At 36.0% G+C, this 19,613-nt stretch overlaps 1 protein-coding gene across 2 annotated transcripts in view; it reads right to left on the bottom strand.

Annotated features, from left to right (window-relative positions):
- GPM6A (glycoprotein M6A) overlaps positions 1–19,613 on the bottom strand; it is a 491,855-nt gene that overhangs the window by 43,475 nt on the left and 428,767 nt on the right. For both annotated transcript variants that reach the window (XM_020997866.2, XM_020997865.2), the window contains exon 3: positions 14,877–15,033. In XM_020997866.2, coding sequence (XP_020853525.1) covers positions 14,877–15,033 — 157 coding nt within the window. The remainder of the gene's footprint in view (positions 1–14,876; positions 15,034–19,613) is intronic.

Raw genomic sequence — 19,613 nt, 5'->3', positions numbered from 1 at the left:
ATACAAATTAGAAATGAAATGTTCAAATACCTTTAAATATGGAAAAATTCTTAAAAATTCTGAAAGTGTTCTTCTACATAATATATATGGTATGTAGTATGATATAATGAAAATGTCATATTTGGAGCTACAGGACCTGGATTCAAATTCCATATCTTTCATTTACTACTCTCTGACCATGGGCAAATTATTTTTACTTCTCTAGGACTCAATTTCTTCATCTTTAAAACAAAATTATCTGGGTCTGGATGACCTCTAAAATTCCTTCTACCTCAAAATAATATGATCCTATATCACATTTTCATAATGGAACATTTCTATTAGTTTAGTATTTCAAATTTTTCTAATGCCTTTCAAAGTTAAGTATTCTGGGCAGTAATATTCAACATAGGAGAGTCTTCTGTCATGCCTATATGGCCAAATAGTGCTTTACTCTAGCACTGTGGTATATTAGAAAAAGTCAAGAAAGACCTGGATTTGAATCCTAATTCTGATACCCACTATGTGACCACACAAAGTCACTTCGCCTTTTTTACATCAATTTCCTCACCCATAGAACTTATATAATCTTTATAATATTTACCTTACCAGATGTTGGCAAATTTTCAAGGACTACATAAACCTTAGCTATTATTACGGATAGCAAAAACAGATTCTTCAACTGTCCTCCCCAAAATAGAATGTTCATTCCCTTGATACTTCTGTTCATGATGCTTCTCCAGCCTGGAATACTACACACTCACCCACCACCCCCACATACCTCCTTTTTGCCTATGCAAATCCTACACTGACTACAAGAGATTATGCTGGGGAGGAGCGATAGCAAGAGAAAAACAAAACAGACCCTGCCAGCAGCCAGTCTGCATTCTCCTGAGAAGTTTGAGACTGTACCTAGATAAATGGAAGACTGAGAGTGAAGGAGCCTAGGGAGAGTCAGAGATAATGCTCTTAATAAATTTGAGGAGGGAGTAAAGATTATCAACTAAAGAAATCAGGAAAGGCACCTGAACTGAGCCTTGATGCAGCCTCTGGGAGCAATTAACCTTTTGAACAGCCATATCACTTTGTGAATCATTTTAAGCCAACAGTCATTTTAATTCTCTTAGTCTTTCTCATATGAAGTACAGTTAAGCCAAATCTTGCAATCCCATATTTGTACAATTGACTTTTTTAGCCTAAACACAGGTTTTAGACATCCTTATGAAATTTCTTCCTACAAATTTTGGCCATGTTCCAACCTATATAAGTTTTTTTTTTAAGTCCTGATTCTATCATCTTTACATAATAGCTCTCATTCCCTACTGTGTCAAGTAATTTGGATAAATTTCACAAGTGTGCCTCATCCAAGTTATTGATAAAAAATTGTGACCACTATTGGGCCAATGCTGCACTGGTTTGTAGCATGCCACTGCAGAAATTCCTCAAGGTTAAAACATTCTTTTATCAATAATCTTCTATCTGTTCAACTAACAGTGAATTTTCCTAAGTGTTTCATCAGCTAGCTGACACCTCCATTTTGTCAGTGAGGATAAAGGAAAGATTTTTGTCAAATGTATTGCTGAAATTTTATATGCACACACACATACATACACATGTGTAATATGTAATGACATCTTCCAATTTAGCAAACCTAATACAAAGGATTTTAATGAACTCCTACTGTATCTTAGTGGTTGCCAGATTCTTTTCAAAGTAGAAAGTTTGTTTAATGATCAGTTCTAGAACTTACTGAGGATTCATATCAAATCCATTTGCTTATAACTTCCAGACTCTACCTCTTAAAATATTACAACAGTAGAAATATGGTCCAGTTTTCAATAACTAAAAATATTTGCTCTTGCAGTGTAGATTGTTCTCAATTTAATGGTAGAGATGCTTAAAGATTTAGTCATTTTGCTGAGATTTTTGTCCAGCTCTAAAACTGCTCTAACTTTTATGGCTTCATATTCTAGGTAATTATTTTACCTTTTTTAGGGGTGATCCTTTTTCATACCAGTTGAAAATCATAATTTCTTCCCAAAAATATTCTCAAGTAAGACCTGTAGCTAGTTAAATTATGCTTCAATTGAAGGAATAAATTAGTAGTAGCACAAAAAACTAAAGCCTGAAAATACCCAGGCTTTGTTTAGTCTCACGTCAAAGTGAACTTTTCATAAAGATTCAACCCACTCATCTTCTGGGATGTGTGGTTTCTAGTTAGAACACATTAGCATCCAATAACAGACAAATGGAAATGACCAATACATTAGCAGGCTCTACTAATTCTGTTCTCAATCTAATAGTTGTTTGGTGATGTTGTTTTAACTGATGACTTATTCTTTTCGTCATGGAGCAAGAAGGGAGGTTGTTAACCTATAATAAAGCTATTGTTGAGTCTGGTAAGCTGCCTGCTATTATTCAGTTACAGAATGATAGTAAAGTATTCTCATTCTGGTAAAACTGAATATCAGACACAAAATGGTGTCACAGGACTCATCCATTCTCTAAGTTTGTAGGAATACCCTTCTTAGGGAGATTTTGATTTGTGACTTGATTCATGGGTGTAGAATTCTATTAAATTAATTTTTATTAAACAAGGGACACTTGAATTTATCTTATTTATTCAAAAAGTTATATAGGTAAGAGAAATGACAGTTGCTTAAGGGCTGAGGAAAATTCTCCTCCTCCCTCCCACCCTGCACTTTGCAAGTAAATATAATAATCTTTAATTAAATTTGATATCAATATCGGAATATATTTATAAAACTTCCTCTAAAGGCACATTCTGGTGTCTCATTGGGTTATGGAGGGGCATCTGGTTTCTCCAAGCCTTTGAATGCCAAGTGCAAGCTCTGGACATTCCAACTAAGATTCCAAGGTTTTGGAAATGCAGGCCCAGCCACAGATTCTGTGTGTGTGTGTGTGTGTGTGTGTGTGTGTGTGTGTGTGTGTGTGTGTGTGTGTGTGTGTGAAGACCAGACTAATCAAACACAGGTAAGTCTCTTAGTAGAAGGTTAGTCTGAAAGCCAAGGGCATTTCTGAGCAGAGCAAATCATGATTGGGATGTATCCATGTAGAGGGAACACCCATACAAAGGACATCAAAGCTGTCTAGTTGTTCTGTGTGACCCCAGAGGGCAGAAGAAGAAGAGATGGGCAGAAGCTATAGAATGTTAAGTTTGAGGCTGAGAGTCTGGAGAGTCTTTGTAACAATTAGAGCCACCCAGAAGTGGAAGAGATTGCCTCATGACTAAGTTTGCCCTCACTAGGGATCTCCAAGAGGAAGTTGGGTGACTACATGATGCAGAATCATTGAGTATAATTTTGTTCAGGTGCAGGTTGGATTAGATGACCTCTGAGGTCCCTCCCACATTGGAGGCCTTGGAATTTTGTGATCCCCAAAGTAGTGAAGCAGTTTTGTTAAAATGCAGGAGCTCAGATGTTTTAAAGTACTGGAGTAGAGGCAGCCTGCCATATTAGAGAAAAGTGCTAGGTTCAAATTCTGCTGCAGAAAAGAATTTCTTAGTTTTGTGATCCTGGACAAGTTACTGACCTTCTCTGAGCCTCCATTTCTCCATCTGTAAAATGGAGATAACAATAGCATTTACTTCTCAGGGTTTCCATGATTATCAAACGAGATGGTTCTCAAACTTTAAAGTGCTTTATAAATGTTAGATATTATTTTACTCTTGGAACAAGCTGCATATACTCAAATGTATGCCATATTGCTAGTAATTTGTTTGGTATAAGGAGACATGCCAACTTTTAGATCAGGGGTAGCGGAAAGGCTTAAGGTCATTTCATCCAGTTCTTTCATTTTGCTGCTGAAGGAAAAATAAAATGATTTGCAAGAGCAGGCAGGGTGAGCCAGACCCACCAACCCTAGACTTTGTATTCATTTTAATTTATTCTCTTTATATTTATTCTGTACTTGGATTTAACTCTTTTCCAGTGTAAGTTTCTGGAGAGTAAGAATTGTTGCATTCTTTGGATCTCGGTCCTCAGCACCTAGCACAATGCTTGGTAGAGTCAATGCTTAATACTGCTTGATTTATTGCGCACAGCAAGACAACATCAGGGATGAGCTAAGTTCTTCTGAATTGTATCCCAGGGCTCTAGCTGCCTCTATGGGTTAGAAAACCATAGAACAGGTATGTATATTATCTTCTACCTTCTTTTCTCATAAGTGTTTTAGCATTGTGAAAGAATAAGAAGCCATTAACAAAGATTGACCCACAGATGTCTCTATCTAGGATGATCTGATATCTAGAAATAATGAATATTACATGCCACACATACACACCTATATACATATATATATATATATATATATATATATGTATATATATATGTATATATATATACACATACATACATACATACATACATATATATACACACATACATACATACATATATATATACATATATATATATATATGTATATATATACACACACACACACACACACACGAGAATATTTTTCTTAGTAGTTGATTATTTTATAATAACTAGGGTTCTAGGATGTAGTAGAGCACAAAAACAACTCAATTTTCAAAGCCTAAGAGAATGCTGTTGGTGAATTGATACTGGCCATAAAACCATTCTGAGAGCTTATCTAAAGGATTTGGATGATATGATCTCTAAGTTTCCTTTTAATTGTAACCATCTCTGAATATATGAACCTGAGTTAGAGAGATACAAGACGGAACAGAGGATTCTTCAGGTTGCTGCTTTATGTCTCTAGCTTAAAAATCTTACTGTGGTAGGTTTCCATTTTCTGTGGATTTTCCCAGGTTCTCAATGTAATACTATAAAATTAATATAGGCGATTGGTCACCTATTACAATACAGATCTGAAAAGAATGAGCTCTATACTTAATCTCTTTTCCTGATTTCTGTAACGAATCCAACATTACGGCTGCAGAGCTCAATTCTGACACTAGGAATTTGGATTTAGCTACAAGAAGCAAATACATAAGCTCATACATTTGAAAATGGAAGGTGCCTTAGTGATTATCTAATCTAACCCCCTTATTTTGTAGTTAAGGAAACTGAGGCCCAGAACAATGGATTAACTTGGCCAAGGTCACACTGGTAATAGGAGTAAGTACTAGGTTTTAAACTTAGGTCCTCTGGCTTCATATTCAGCTTTCCAGTATACTATACTGCTGCACGGAGAGCTTTGGGGAACTGATGATAATAAGGCCACTGACTTGTATCCTGTACCATACGCTTAGATCAGTCTTCTATTTCCTGTTCAGCAAACTCGATACTCTTTTTTTTTTCTACATTCTACTAAGGTGCTGGGAATGAATTATGTGTCTAAGACCTATTTATAGTGTTGCTTTTTATCTCAATATCTGTGCCTACTTGATCTCACTTAGAATATGAGTATCCTGGGCACAGATCAAGCTGAAATCTGTGAGCCTAGGTTCTGAAAACCAGGACTCCATACAGTGCTGCCTGACATAACCCAAGGCATGGGCTTGCTGCTGTGTCTCTAGATGAGTGTGTAATTGGATTAATTGGACTGTGTGAAGAAAAACAAAGATATATATGGTATATGAATTTTTTTAAAGAATATATTTTGCCAGGATATTCTAAACTCAAAAACTGTTAATTCCCTTAGACTGAGAAAATAAACATTATCTTAGTGATGCCTTCACTGAGGAAACATATTTCCAAGTTACCATAAGATACTTAGCAGCTATTACTTAAAATGGAAAAGGGCCTTGTTATTCTACCTTCAGTCCTCGGCATTGAATGATAAGAAAATTCATGTTTGTAGGAGAAAGCAGAGGCTATAACATAGACAGTGTATTCCTAAAATCTTCATTTCAGAGAGAAATGAGATGTGTACCTTTGGTATTAAAAAATAAGATGGTCAGTGACTATATAGATTGTAGATCAAATAGAAAGTGATTCAGATACTTTGTGGTTCAATCTTGAGTCCACCATAAGTATAACATCTTTGTGAATTCCAGTTATCACAGAATCAAAGAACTGTGGAATGCTAGGAAGCCAAAAGGGACTTTAGATAGAGAGCTATCTAGTAAAATGCCCTCATTTTATACATAAGGAAATTGATGCTCAGAGAAGATGTGACTTGCCCAAGGTCATTCACTTTTCTCCAGTTCAATAATACAAATGAGTAAGTTTAAGGAAAAACTTGGAAATTGCCTTTAAAGGATGATGGATTCAGAGACACTGGTTATGGTTTTTTTTGAGACCCTAATAATTGTCACAAATCCCAAATCAGAAGTATTGCCAAGAAGAGTATTAGAAACAAACAAAAAGTATTGTCATCTCTCCTTGTGTAAGACCATGTATACTTACACCTACAATGACCACACAGTCAACACCCTCAGAATCGTAGCTAGGGCTTTGCCCCAAGCTCCTCCAATTCAGAGGACACAAGCACTCCACCAGCTAAGTAGAAGGTAAAGGAAGTGGAAGTTTCAGGTGTGGACCCAGATTTGTATGGCATTTTCTTCATCAGGGACTCCCTCATAAAATTTCCTCAGATAATAGGGAAAGAGGAGTCTGACTTTAGGGTCTATGTGGGGACAACAGAATGCAACTTTGCTCTACCCCGTGAGTAAATCCCTTAACACCACCTAATCTCTGCTCCGGAGCTTCTTACAGCTGCTCTTTCCAGGACTATCCTCTCCCCTGAACTTCCTCCAAAAGCTAACCCAGCCAGAGTAAGTAACCTTAGGGCTACTTTTCCTCTGGCACTAAGTGGGGAGGAAACTTTTGTGAGGCTTACGGAAGACTGTATGTTATAAATTGGACTAAACGACTTCAGAAATACCTTCTAGATATCCCCCCCAAGCTGATATAGTGACTAACTCTCCCACCTGCTCAACTGAATTTTTCTTAATTATTATTTTTGTTTTTCCAAAATGAACTATAGAGTGAATTTGAGGGTAAACAGTACAAAACTGTTTTCCCTAGATAGCAAAATTGCTAACTATAATTCTAACCACATCTCACTACAGACATGAATGCTTCAGGAAATAATCAAGATAAAATAACTGCAAGCATAGAACAGATCCAGATAATGAAAGATTAAGATTAGAGGAAGGGAGGGGAACAGAGAAGGGCACGGAATAAGTATTTACTGAATATCTACTATGTGCCAGGCACTGAGATACATGCTTTTTAAAATACCTCATTTGGTCCTCACAACAACCCTGAGAGATAGGTGCTACTATTATCCCCATTTTACAGTTGAAGAAACTGAGGCAGGTTAAATGTCCAGAGTCATACAACTAGTATCTGAGGTCAATTTTGAATTCAGGTCATCCTGACTGCAGGCTCAATGTTCTATCCACTGTACCAGCAACTGCCCCTTATTTAGGAGTTTTCAGTATGGAAAGATCAAAAAAGGGATATAATCGTTATCTAAAGACAATAAGTATCTGACACTTTAAGGTAATATATTTGGAGAAAAAAATGATTTAAGGTCAGTTCACTGGTATTTCAATCATGGCATTCCTCCTTCCTTTCTCCCTTCTCCACACCAGCCTCCTGCATCCCACAGTCAATGACTACCCTAACCTAGGAAAACCCTGCATAACTCAGCAACTCTAGTTTTAAACATCAGATTTTGAAGCTGAACTCTTGGCATTGTCCAAGGAGAGTATTCCCAGGATATTCTGATCCCTTAGGCTAAAGAAGGAAGAGAAAATTTAAAAGCCCAGAAGTAAAGATTGTAGAGGAAGAAGAGAGTCTAGAAGAGTAGCACTGATTACTATTATTTAATATTATACAGGAGGAAATAGATAGCCAGCAAGAAAGAACAGGGAAGAAGAGACCAAATTAGAAAGACTCCTTGGATTTTTTCTTCACAAAATGCCTGACCTTAGTTGCAGAGAGGATGATAGAGCCCAGAAGTGAGCAGAAAGAAAAAAAGAGTTGATGAAGAATGTCTGTTTTCCATTCTATAACATGCAATTAGACAATCTATAGAACTTTCCCATCGGCACATACATGCATATATCTTTCAAGTGAACAATAATTTGGGTACAGAATTAAAAAGAAGGAAGGTACAAGATCTCCTATAGAAAATTACAAAGCTCATTTACTGATACAAACATTTTCCTGACACAAAGGACCTACTTTTAAAAACCAATATTCTACCAGTATTATTGTATCGTTATATGTAATTAGGCACTACTGCTTCTGAAATTTTAATAAAAATATCAGTCAATGGAAAAACAAAGTAAAGGATATCAGATATGATCAAAAAGGAATATGTGACAGTTATGTGGCAAGAGTGGAGGATAACTGACTTGTCTTCTTTTCCTCTTATCTCTTTGATATGTCAACAGAAAGTAAAAAAATGTCCCTAGTACAATGAGTGGATCTCCTATAGAAAATTTGTGGAAAGACAGGGCTAAATGTTTTTCAGGATGAGCAGTCAATGGCATAGGCAGGTTGTGATCCATATTACTGGAAGGTACATCAATGTTTCTGAGAATAGGGATGCGTTGGGATATATGAGTATTGAGTACATTTGTAACACCCATGGCATCTCACAAAATTGAACCGGGTTGTTTTCACTTTTACGTCAGAATCCTTACCAAAACCTCAGTCTCAGGCCTCAACTTGTATTTTTCATTTACTTCCACTAATCAGCCACAGAGGACAATTCCAAACAAAGATATTTCATAACACACTAATGCAAATAATTTCATGGCATTTCCCCATCCCCATAAACTTTGAGTTCATCCTCTAACAAATACACATAACCTACATAAGTGGTTAGAGTAGATAAACATTGGGATCACAAAGAAGGCATTCTGTCATCAGGAACACATGTGACAGACACCTGGGTAAAGGAGCAAGTCAAGTATTCTGGTGATATCTTTGCACAGTTCTCCATTAGAACTGTTCCCTCAAGGACATCATCCTCTTTTCACCACATTCTATTCACATATAGAAGAGGAAGTATTCAGGTGGTGGGAGACAGGACAAAAGGACTTCCTTGGAGAATATATGTTTTAAGAAATTAGGAAGAACCTTATAACAGACCAAAAAGGAATGGTAAAAGAAGTAAGAGGGAAACCAGGAAAACATGTTATTGCTGAATAGAAGAGGAAAAAAAAATCCATAAAGAAGAAGTTGTTACTATTGCCAAAAGGTAGAAAGAGGGCAAGAAAAGTAAGGATGGACCAAAAACACGCAAAAAAGGGGAGGTGGGGCATTAAATTTGACAATAAGGCAGTTATTTAACTCCATTTAAGAAAGCAGTTTTCCTAGAGTATGGTAATCAAAGCCACATTCTAAGAGTTAAAGATAAAATTCATTAAGAAAGTTAAGAGAGTAGATAACAGCAGGGAGAATGTAATGCATGGAGAATAGAATAAAATAGTACAAAAATAATGAACATTTCAAGGTAAGAAGGATTAACTAGGAATAGAAGCAAAGGAATGGGCTGGTAGTGACAGCAGGGAACAAAAAATACCAACCCCTCCTCTTTGTTCTGGTGGTGTCAAAAAGAGAATGATTCCCCTATGAAGAGAGTGGCCAGGGATGCAATCATCTTTTTTAAGCCAGGTTTTAAAGCAATAAAGTAAATGGAATAATCTTTGACCAGCTTCAGGAGGTAGAGGAGTTTTCTCAGAAGAGAGCAAGGGTCCAAAATGCAGAAGGGAATGAGCTAGGAAAAGAGCAAATCTGTCTGCAGTGGGCTTGTGTAAGAAGAAACCTGATCTCAATAGGGATGAAGATTTAAGAGAAGGCAACTTGAGTACATGTCTTCTATTTAACATGAATGAGACTACCTCCCTAGAATTGAGGGACAAATATGACAGGAAATAAACTGAATTGGCATGTAAGGAAGAGCTGGGGTTCAGCAGATTTAACTTAGAAAATGGAGAAAAAATGTTTATAGGTATTGAAATTCTAATATTGCCCCCTAAACTTCCCTTTCCTCTCATTACTAACTTGTACAAACTGCTTCATTGATAGAAACCCACAGACAAACTAAATTGCTTAAATAACCATCTTCTGATTTTAAATTCCTCTAGCTTTCTACATTTTCATGTCTGGTTTCCTTCCCTAAATGTCCTGCAGTTTTGCTTCCTGAATAGGATGAAGGTAAGATAAATAAAAGACTTGCCAAATAAATACCTGAAAATGTTTACTTTTCATTGCAGGTGTCCACATTATGTTCCTATTTAGGATGCTATTAGGAAGTAATGTTAGTAGGACTTGGCAGTATAGTTGAATACCACTAGAATTATGGTGCTAAGGAACAAAGATAACCTAAGTTAAAGGGATTTCAGGTACTTTGTACTCTTTACTTCAATACTAAAGCAGATCCATAATTTCATCAATGTGGGTACTCCCTCTTCCAACCAAGAACCCATCCTTTCACGTCTTAGAAGTCTTTATGAGAATTCAATATTTGGTGGTCAGTTGCTGAGCATTCCAGTGCCTGGACCTCTCAGAATCATAGCTAGGTCCTAGAATAACTGATATACGGTCAACCTCTAGCTTCATATTCAGAGCCTTTCTGGCTTGTTAAGACCCGTCATAGCCCTCAAGAACATAGAGTGACTGCAATAAGGCTTCAGAGTAGGACTTTAGCAGAATGTCCCAAGTTTATAACAATATAAACCAGTGTTTCATAACTCCTGGATCTGTCTTAGGGCTTTTCTCTTTAACCTATCATCCTTAGGGATTTCAACATTCATTGTATGCAAGAACACACTTTGACCCAAAATATAACTGAGAAGAGATTTTATAAGAGGATTTTACTATATTTGAAAATATAGAATGTCAAAAGTTTCATCAGCTTTTTGGGAATGGAAATACTATGTTCATTTTACTCAAACTGACCCAGATTTAGACCTTTCATACATCTGCCTTAAATGCTACAAAGGGAAACTTCTTGAATATATTTTTAAATATTCAGAGAATTTCAAAAATGTATTACCTACTCTTTTAGCAAAATATCCTTAGGGTAAGAATATGGATGTCCTACTTTCTTATGCCAAGCACAATTTGCCCAAACCCTAACATCAGTTGAAATATTGTCTCTTCTCCTATAAAGAACAATAAAAAATGAAAATTTATTTGGTTTTCTCCTTGATTTTGAAAAAAAAACTAATAGGGATTTTACTTCTTTAGTCGTCAAACAACTTACTTCCTAAGTAAGAATGGAAAGAGTGATGATAACGATCTGACTGATTTTTTTTTTCCTAACCAGGTTTAAGGTGTTACAGAAACAATTTGCCAGGAGGAATTTTAAGAAACAGGCAGCTAAAAGCTTTTAAATTTAAAATTGTAGTGGCCATAGCAAATTAAGAAATATTTACTTAGTATCTACTAAGTACCATATGTGCTGCATGTATACAAAAAAAAAAAAACTGGATACTGCTACCACTACTGATTCTGGGAGATTGTAACAAAAGTGTTATTATACATAAGGAGAAAACTGAATGGAAATAAATCTAATCTGAACTTTTTGGTGACATTGGGAACGTGGACAGTCCTTGGAGATCACTAACAGGAGAATAAAAGCAAATCAAAACCCGTCATGCCACATAATATAAGATAAAACTAAAGTAGTCTCTGAAACTCCCTGGGAGATTGCAACAAAATTGTTATTATACATAAGGATTTCAGGATCTATCTCTTAAAACTAGTTTAGAATTACAGATCTCTTTGCAAAACAAAATATCCCATGAAACACAACACTGCTTGTCATCAAACGTTTAAGATAACTTTAATCCTAATCTTTAATTCATCCCTCTCATATTCAGTTTCCAAAGGCACTGTCTTTTAGGGACAAGGGGTTGAACTTGAGAACAAAGCCACAGACTGAATTTAGGGAAGATAAATTGGGGGGAAAATAAGGAAATTCCTTTTTTTTGCCTTTTTTTTGATGAGGCAGTTGGGGTTAAGTGACTTGCCCAGGCTCATACAGCAAGTAAGTCACAAATCTTAAGTTAACCATCTCCAGATCCAGATTCACTTCAAACTTCTGTGACAGGTTTCATTAGAAAGAGTAAGAACAGGCTAAATAATACTAATCTTAAGAGGCCTCAAAGAGAAGTTATTTGCCAAGGCCAGATAAGTAAAACATTAAGTAAAATAAACTAGTATAGTAAACTGGTAAGAAATAAATTAATACGGTAAATTAGAGATTAGTACTATAGAGAAAGGAAAGAGGATATGCCTTCCAGGTTGCTAAGGAAAGGAAAGGAAGATGGATATTTGATTAAGAGGTTAAGGCTGTTACAATCTTTAAGAAAATGCTTAAATTTGTGTATCAACACTCATAAAAATTTCAGAAACAAGGCTGCAAATCTCAGCAAGTATAGAGAACAATGCAAATTTTTCAGTGAAACATTGTACGTGCAGGGTTTCTATTTCTGCCATAGTCAAGTAACTGTTATCATTTATGACTGCAGGAGAGAGCTTGTGCTAGGAAGGATGCCAAGGATTCTACAGAGTAGAGCTGAGAAGGAAAAGTATTTCTAGGCATGGAGGCATCATCTACATAGAGATGATAAGTAACTCATTGGATGAGAGAAGTGGGGAGGAGAGGGAGAGGAAGGGGAAGGAAAAAGGGGAAAAGATAGGGAGAGGAAAAAAAAAGGAGAGGAGGAAAAGAGAGGGAGGAGAGAGAGAAAGAGGAATAGACAAAATAAGGGCCCAAGACAGATCCCTAGTGCATACCCATGCAAAGTGGAGCGGTGGGGAGGACATGGATGATGATACAGCAAAGAAGCATAAGAAAGATCAAACAGGTAAGAAAATAAGAAAACAGAGAGAACAGTTTCATGAAAACCTAAGGAAGAGAGAGAATACCTAGAAGGAAAGAGTATTCAATAGTGTCAAAAACCACAGAAAAAGAGATAAGGGTGAAGACTAAGACTATTATATTTAGAAGTATGGAGATCGTTAGTATCTGTGGACAGAAGAGTTTCTGTTGAGTGATAGAATGGAAAGTCTAATTATGATTACAAAGGGTGGAGTGGTAAGTGAAAAGTGAGAAAGTACAAGAAAAAGTGGAGATGACTTGTTCTAGGAGTTTGGAAGTGAAAGAAAGGAGGTAGATTAAAGGAATTGTTTGATTAAGTAAAGGGAAGGGATTTTTAAGGATAAAAGGAGATTTGGACATGCTTATAGGCAATAGACAAGAAGCTAGTAGATAAAAAGAAACTGAAAATTTTAAAGAGGGGATAACTGAAGGGGCAGATTCATGGACAGAACTGGATCAAGGGCACATTTAGTAGGGTTGGCCTTGGTAAAGAAAGACTATTTCATTCTTTGAGACCGAAGCCACCAAGGAGAGATTAAGTAATGATGCTGAGTTGACAGATAGATGTCCCCTTTTCTCAGTAAAGTGGGAGTCAAAATCTGTTGCTGAAAAGGTAAGGTAGAATATAATACAGGTAGCTTAAAGAGAGAAGAAAAAATTCTGAGTAAATATTGGGACTAAATCAGGATAGAGCAAAATGATTACCTTGTACCAAGGAGGACCAAGATGAGATCAGCTAACACAAATTTGTAGCAGACCCAGTCAGCACAGTGAGAGTGGAGAAGGCAGGCAGTGGGATTATGGGGTTTGAAAAAGCAGATGTATGGTGACAGTTCTATCAGTTCTATCAACAGGCAAAGGATTCAGGGATACAAAACACTGTAAGGTTGACCTGATTAACCACAACATCGAGATTTTGAAGGGAAGAAAGTGAGGTCAGAACAGATCCAATGTGAGAGCAGAGAGGGGTAGAGTGATTTGGAAGCTACAGTGAAGACTGTGATGAGGTTCAGGGCAAGATGTAAAGACAGGGGGTTAAAATCAATGAGCAGAATTTCAGATTTGTAGTTTTAGAGGTAGGACACTTGTGCACGTTGATAATAGCAAAGGGCTGATCATCCTTGAGTGACTGAGGTGGACTGAAGGTCCAGCTGATAGAGTGGAGAGGTTGATGAATTTGGAGAGTGGTGTGTTTGGAGTGGTCAACTTATATACTGAAATTCTCAAGTATAAAGGCAGGCTTTGGAACATAGAGGAAGAATGTGAGCCTGCTATTGTACTTATGGAAAAAGATAAAGATTGACCTATATATAACTTCAGCATATGATTGCAAGAAAGATTTCCCAAAGATGATAAATTTGGATGAAATGAACCACTGAAAAGGAGAGATTTTGAAGGGATTCATAAATGGGAGGGGCAGTGAGTAAAAAGGAAGAGACCAACCCTTATTCCTGGTTGGGTGTGGTGAGGAGGGGGGAAGCCTGGAAGAGCTTGTGGTGCTAGAGACGGTCTGCGTAGTAAAGCTGGGTTTTCCATGACTTCAAGGAAATGGGAACAATATATGAGAGTTCTAATATGAAGAGCAGTTTGTTAACAATGTGATAGAAACTGAAGAAGTAAGGCTGGGGTAGACGGGGATATGAGGGAAGAGGGAGAGAGGTAGTAGGTAGAGACTTTGTTTTTTGCTTAGACAACCTTCAATTCCATGACTTGAAAAGGAAAAGGGGGTTTTTGTTAGCCATTCGTTACCCAGAAGATGGTTATAAAATAAAACATAAAACAAAAAGTAGGTCTGCCCCAAGTCCCAGCTCCAGTATACTCACTGGATTACCACTCCACTGGTAGAGTGGGGAAGGAATTGAATGGCTGGTTCTAGATGGTGAGAGGTCTAGTATTTGGGCCATTGATAGTTATGGGGAGGTAGCTCCAACTTATCTCTCTAGCCAAGATCTTCTCTCCAATGATGACTGGATTATCACAGTAACCCATCCTATCCTCACTCCTCTCACATAGGAGAGGAAGGACAAAAAAATTATTTTAATACTTATGTAAACACATTTAAACACCTGTGAATTTTTGAAAGGAACTACTTAAGAGTTCATGCAATTACATACCCAAGCGCTCACACATCTGCCACAAGTGGTGATTTTGAAATCTCCATAGAGATCTTTGATGGCACCAGTCGTAAAAAATCCTTCCACCATCAGCAAAATTCCATACACAAAGAAGGCAGCTGCTACACCGTAGATCACATACTTGAAAATGTCAATCCTGTGTGGGAAAAAGCCAGTTATTTATCTAATAACTTCATTGAAAAAGTTAAAAATTCAAAACTAACACTCTGAGGATTCATTATAATAAAAATCAATGTGATGCTTATGTTCTGGAATGGAAGATAGAAACAGGTCTAGATCATTTCAGCTAATATTACTGCATCTAGCTTGGTGTGAAACTTCCATTTTTTAATAAGAAATGTAAGCTATATATGAGAATGGGGACTTGTACTATCCTAGCAAAGGGCCATTTTTAGCCTAATTGGCTCCAAAATGGAATAAAGAATCATTACATTGCATAATACCTACGCATGTTGCAGAAGGACATTTCGTTAATGGAATACTATTTTATATGTAAATTGTTGTAGGTTAGAATAATTTGTGTCAAATTTTGAATGGTTAATTGTATTTGTAATATTTTCTGTTTTCATTTTATGCACAAATATAAATATATATGTATATATGTATATGTATATATGTATATATATATACATATACACACACACCCCATAACAGATCTAGTGAAACAGTGCTAAATGTTCATAGATATAGTTTTGATAATAAATGTAAATTAAATGCTACTTCATGAATATCCTATTCGTTCTTTCCTACTTTAGCACTAACCAACATTTAGTCTTTAGATTTCTATTGACATACATCTACATACATCATAGATCCAGAGCTAGAAGGGACCTCAGAAACCATCACATCAGTCAACTCATTTTATAGGTGAAAAAACTGAGGCCCAGGGATGTTGTGACTTGTCCAGTGTCACACAGAGAGCATCAGAGGTCATGTACTTTTTTCATAATACAATTCACCATCTAGCTTGATTTTTTTTTTTTATCAATGGCCATTCAGTTCTTTGAAATGGAAGATTTTTTCCCCAGGCTCCATTTCCAAAACCCTATATGGGTTCTTACACAGTTCCAAAATTAAACTGTACTATAAAATAACTATTTGAATCCATCTAATGGTCTCCAATGGTTCAGTCTACAAAGTTATCATTCTTTCTCTCTGTCTGTATTGGCATACAAATATATATGCATAAATACACATGTGCTGTATATCTGAATATACATATTATGTAAACCACATATACATACATTTAAATACACATGCAGTAGGAATGAAACATTGCATACACATATCATATGTGCAGTACTGCTTTCTTTAAATATGTGATCAATCTTTATTCCATTTAACAATGAAATAGTTTAAGATTAATTATGTTAAAATGGGTAAATGTGTCACAGGGCAGAGTCAGAGCCTGAACGACATCATCATCAAGGAAGGGGTCAGGTTGACTAGCATCACCAAATCAGAGTCAGGTGTCAAAAATGCCCAGCCAGGGGAAGGCAAAGAAATGCTCCTGCTGAGGTGATCTGGCAAGATTCAATCATACAGGAAAATAGGAGCCAAAACCATAAACTGTAACAGTATGTCAAGAATCACAGAAGCCCAAGGGTTAAGACAGCTAAACAAAGAATAGATTCAACAACAGATTGACAGTCCTGGCTAGGTCTCATTCTTAAATGAGAAACACTGATCAAAGGTTGAGTCTCACGTGCCAACACGAATAGAATTATATATATTGACATAAACATAAAGACTAAAAAGCAGCTACTGTCTGTCTACAACAGGGAAGACAAATAGTAAATCTATGAATTAGAGTTCTTTTTGTACTTACAATGTCAAAGCTTATCTTTTAAATGTGACATTTCTCCATTAAGTATAAGTTTCCATTCCTTGTTATTTATTTTAAAGCTGTGGTATATTCACTGTTAAGAACTATATGATTTGACCTGTGGCTAAATTACACTCAATTAGCACACATTTAGTGTTGATTACACCTCCCTTTAGTAATGTTAAATATTTTTACATGCTGATTGCTGTTACTTTGCACTTTTATTTTCAGTATATTCATAGGTTTAAAAAAAATACTAATAGAATGAAGGTTCTTGCAGAGACCAGCATAATATATCACATCATTTCACTGCACATCTAATAAATAAGTAGCTTTTACAACATTATATATTTGTAATGTTCCCTATTTAATTGCAAAGTATATAACTACACAGATTCCTTTAAAGTAATTAGATAGGCAAGATTTTTTTTAAACTCAGCTGGAGATGGTTTTGAATCCCAAGGGTAGTGCTAATTCTTCTACTTGCTATGTAAACTTTTACAAATTTTATTTTAAAAAAATAGGAATACTTAGACTATCTACTTCATAAAGCTGTTCTGAACAAAGAACTTTGTAAATCAAATGTGAGCCACATTCCATCCCCTTTCTACCTCTATGAGCAATCTTATTTGGTCCCTTAGAACTACATATTTCAATCCAGGTTCTCCAACCTACCACTAAAAAATAGGCCCTTGACTTAAATTGAGAACTATTTAGAGTTGAAGCCGCCAGAGTTGATAGTAGTAATTGGGAAGTGGGTATAAAAGCCTATTGTATGAGTTCATGATTTAGATTAAAGGCTGATACTATAAGTAAAGTGGGAGAGCAAGGAATAGTTTACCTATCAGATCTATGGAGAACAGAAGAATTCATGACCAAGCAGGAGATAGAGAAAATTATGAAAAGCAAAATAGATAACTTTGATTACATTAAATTGAAAAGTTTTTGCACAAACAAAGCCAATGCAACTAAGATTAGAAGGAAGGTAGAAAATTGGGAAAGAATTTTTACAACCAGTCTCTCTGATAAGGGCCTTATTTCTAAAAGATATAGAGAATTAAGTCAAATCTATAAAATACAAGTCATTTCCCAATTGATAAATGGTCAAAGACATGAACAGGCAGTTCTCAGATGAAGAAATTAAAGCCGTCTATAGTCATATGAAAAAATGCTCTAAATCACTATTGATTAGAGAAATGCAAATCAAAACAACACTGACATACCACATCACATCTATCAGATTGGCCAACATGACAAAACAGGAAAATGATAAATGTTGGAGAAGATGGGGGAAAATTGGAACACTGATGCATTGTTGGTAGAGTTGTGAAATGATCCCATCATTTTGGAGAGCAATTTGGAACTATGCCCAAAGGCTATAAAAATGTGCATACCCTTTCACCCAGCAATAGCACTTCTAGGGCTATATCCCAAAGAGATCATACAAATGGGAAAAGGACCCACATGTACAAAAATATTCATAGCAGCTCTTTTTGTGGTGGCAAAGAATTGGAAATTGAGAGGATGCCCATCAACTGGGGAATGGCTGAGCAAGTTGTGGTATATGAATGTAATGGAATACTATTGTGCTATAAGAAATGAAGAATTAGCTGACTTCAGAAAAACCTGGAAAGACGTGTATGGTCTGATGCTGAGTGAAGTGAGCAGAGCCAAGAGAACGCTGTACATAATAACAGCCACGTTGTGTGATGACTAATATTGATAAACTTAACCCTTCCCAGCAATACAAGGATCTAAGACATCTCCAAAGGCCTCATGATAGAAAACATTATCCACATCCAAAGAAAGAATTATGGAAGTTAAATTGCTATTTTTTTCCTCTTCTGTTGAGTTTTGTTTCCTCTTTCTGGTGGTTCCTCCTATTGGTTCTAATTTTTACTTACAACATCACTAATGTGAAAATATGTTTAATAGGAATGTACATGTATAGCCTATATCAGATTGTGCACTGCCTTAGGAAGGGTGGTGGGGAGGAAGTGGGAGAAAAATTTTAAACTCAAAAGCATATGGAAGTGATTGTTGATAAATCAAAATAAATTAATAAAAAAAATTTTTAAAGAGCCTATTTTAGGCCTTAGAGAAACAGGGACAGGTACTAGCCAGAACTTAATGCCATATATATAAAATAAAAGTCAGACATCATTACTGTAATAAAATATTTTCATCCTCCCAATATGAAGATAATATAACAGAAAAAACATGTCTGTATCTATGTATTATCAGGGGAAATGACATTAAAGAAGCATTCCTATCTGCTTTGCCTCTCCACCCTAAGGACAAGGAGACCTTTCCATCTAACTTGCAACTGAAACCTTCCATGGGATATTTCCTTCTTTAGACTATCAGCAATTGGGGGCAGTTAGGTGGTGCAGTGGATGGAGCACCGGTCCTGAAATCAAGAGCATCTGATTTCAAATTTGGCCTCAGATCAAACACTTGACACTTACTAGTTGTGTGACCCTGGGCAAGTCACTTAACCCCAATTGCCAAAAAAAAAAAAAAGAATGTGAGCTCTTTGAAAGCAGGAGTTTCTTACTTTTCTGTTTATATCCTTAGCGCGTAGAACAGTGTTTTGCACATACTAAGTACTCAGTAAATACTTTATTCATTCATAGATATATACATTATATATATATATATATATATAATATATGTATAGATATACTTACATATATCTATGTGTGTGTGTATATATATATATGTATATGTGTACATATATATATATATGGTATGAGGTTGTGGCAAATAGAGTGCATTTTTTAGCATGAACAATGTTAACAGGAATTTTTTTCTATGAATCTCAACAATTAATACAGTTTGTAAAGTCCTTCATTTCCAGGTTTTAGAATGTCTAAGAACATTGGTCCAAA

The sequence above is a fragment of the Phascolarctos cinereus genome, unplaced genomic scaffold, assembly GCF_003287225.1.
Source record: "Phascolarctos cinereus isolate Bilbo 61053 unplaced genomic scaffold, phaCin_HiC Scaffold_9;HRSCAF=440, whole genome shotgun sequence".
Taxonomy (NCBI): domain Eukaryota; kingdom Metazoa; phylum Chordata; class Mammalia; order Diprotodontia; family Phascolarctidae; genus Phascolarctos; species Phascolarctos cinereus.
This window is presented reverse-complemented; position numbering and strand designations above follow the sequence as displayed.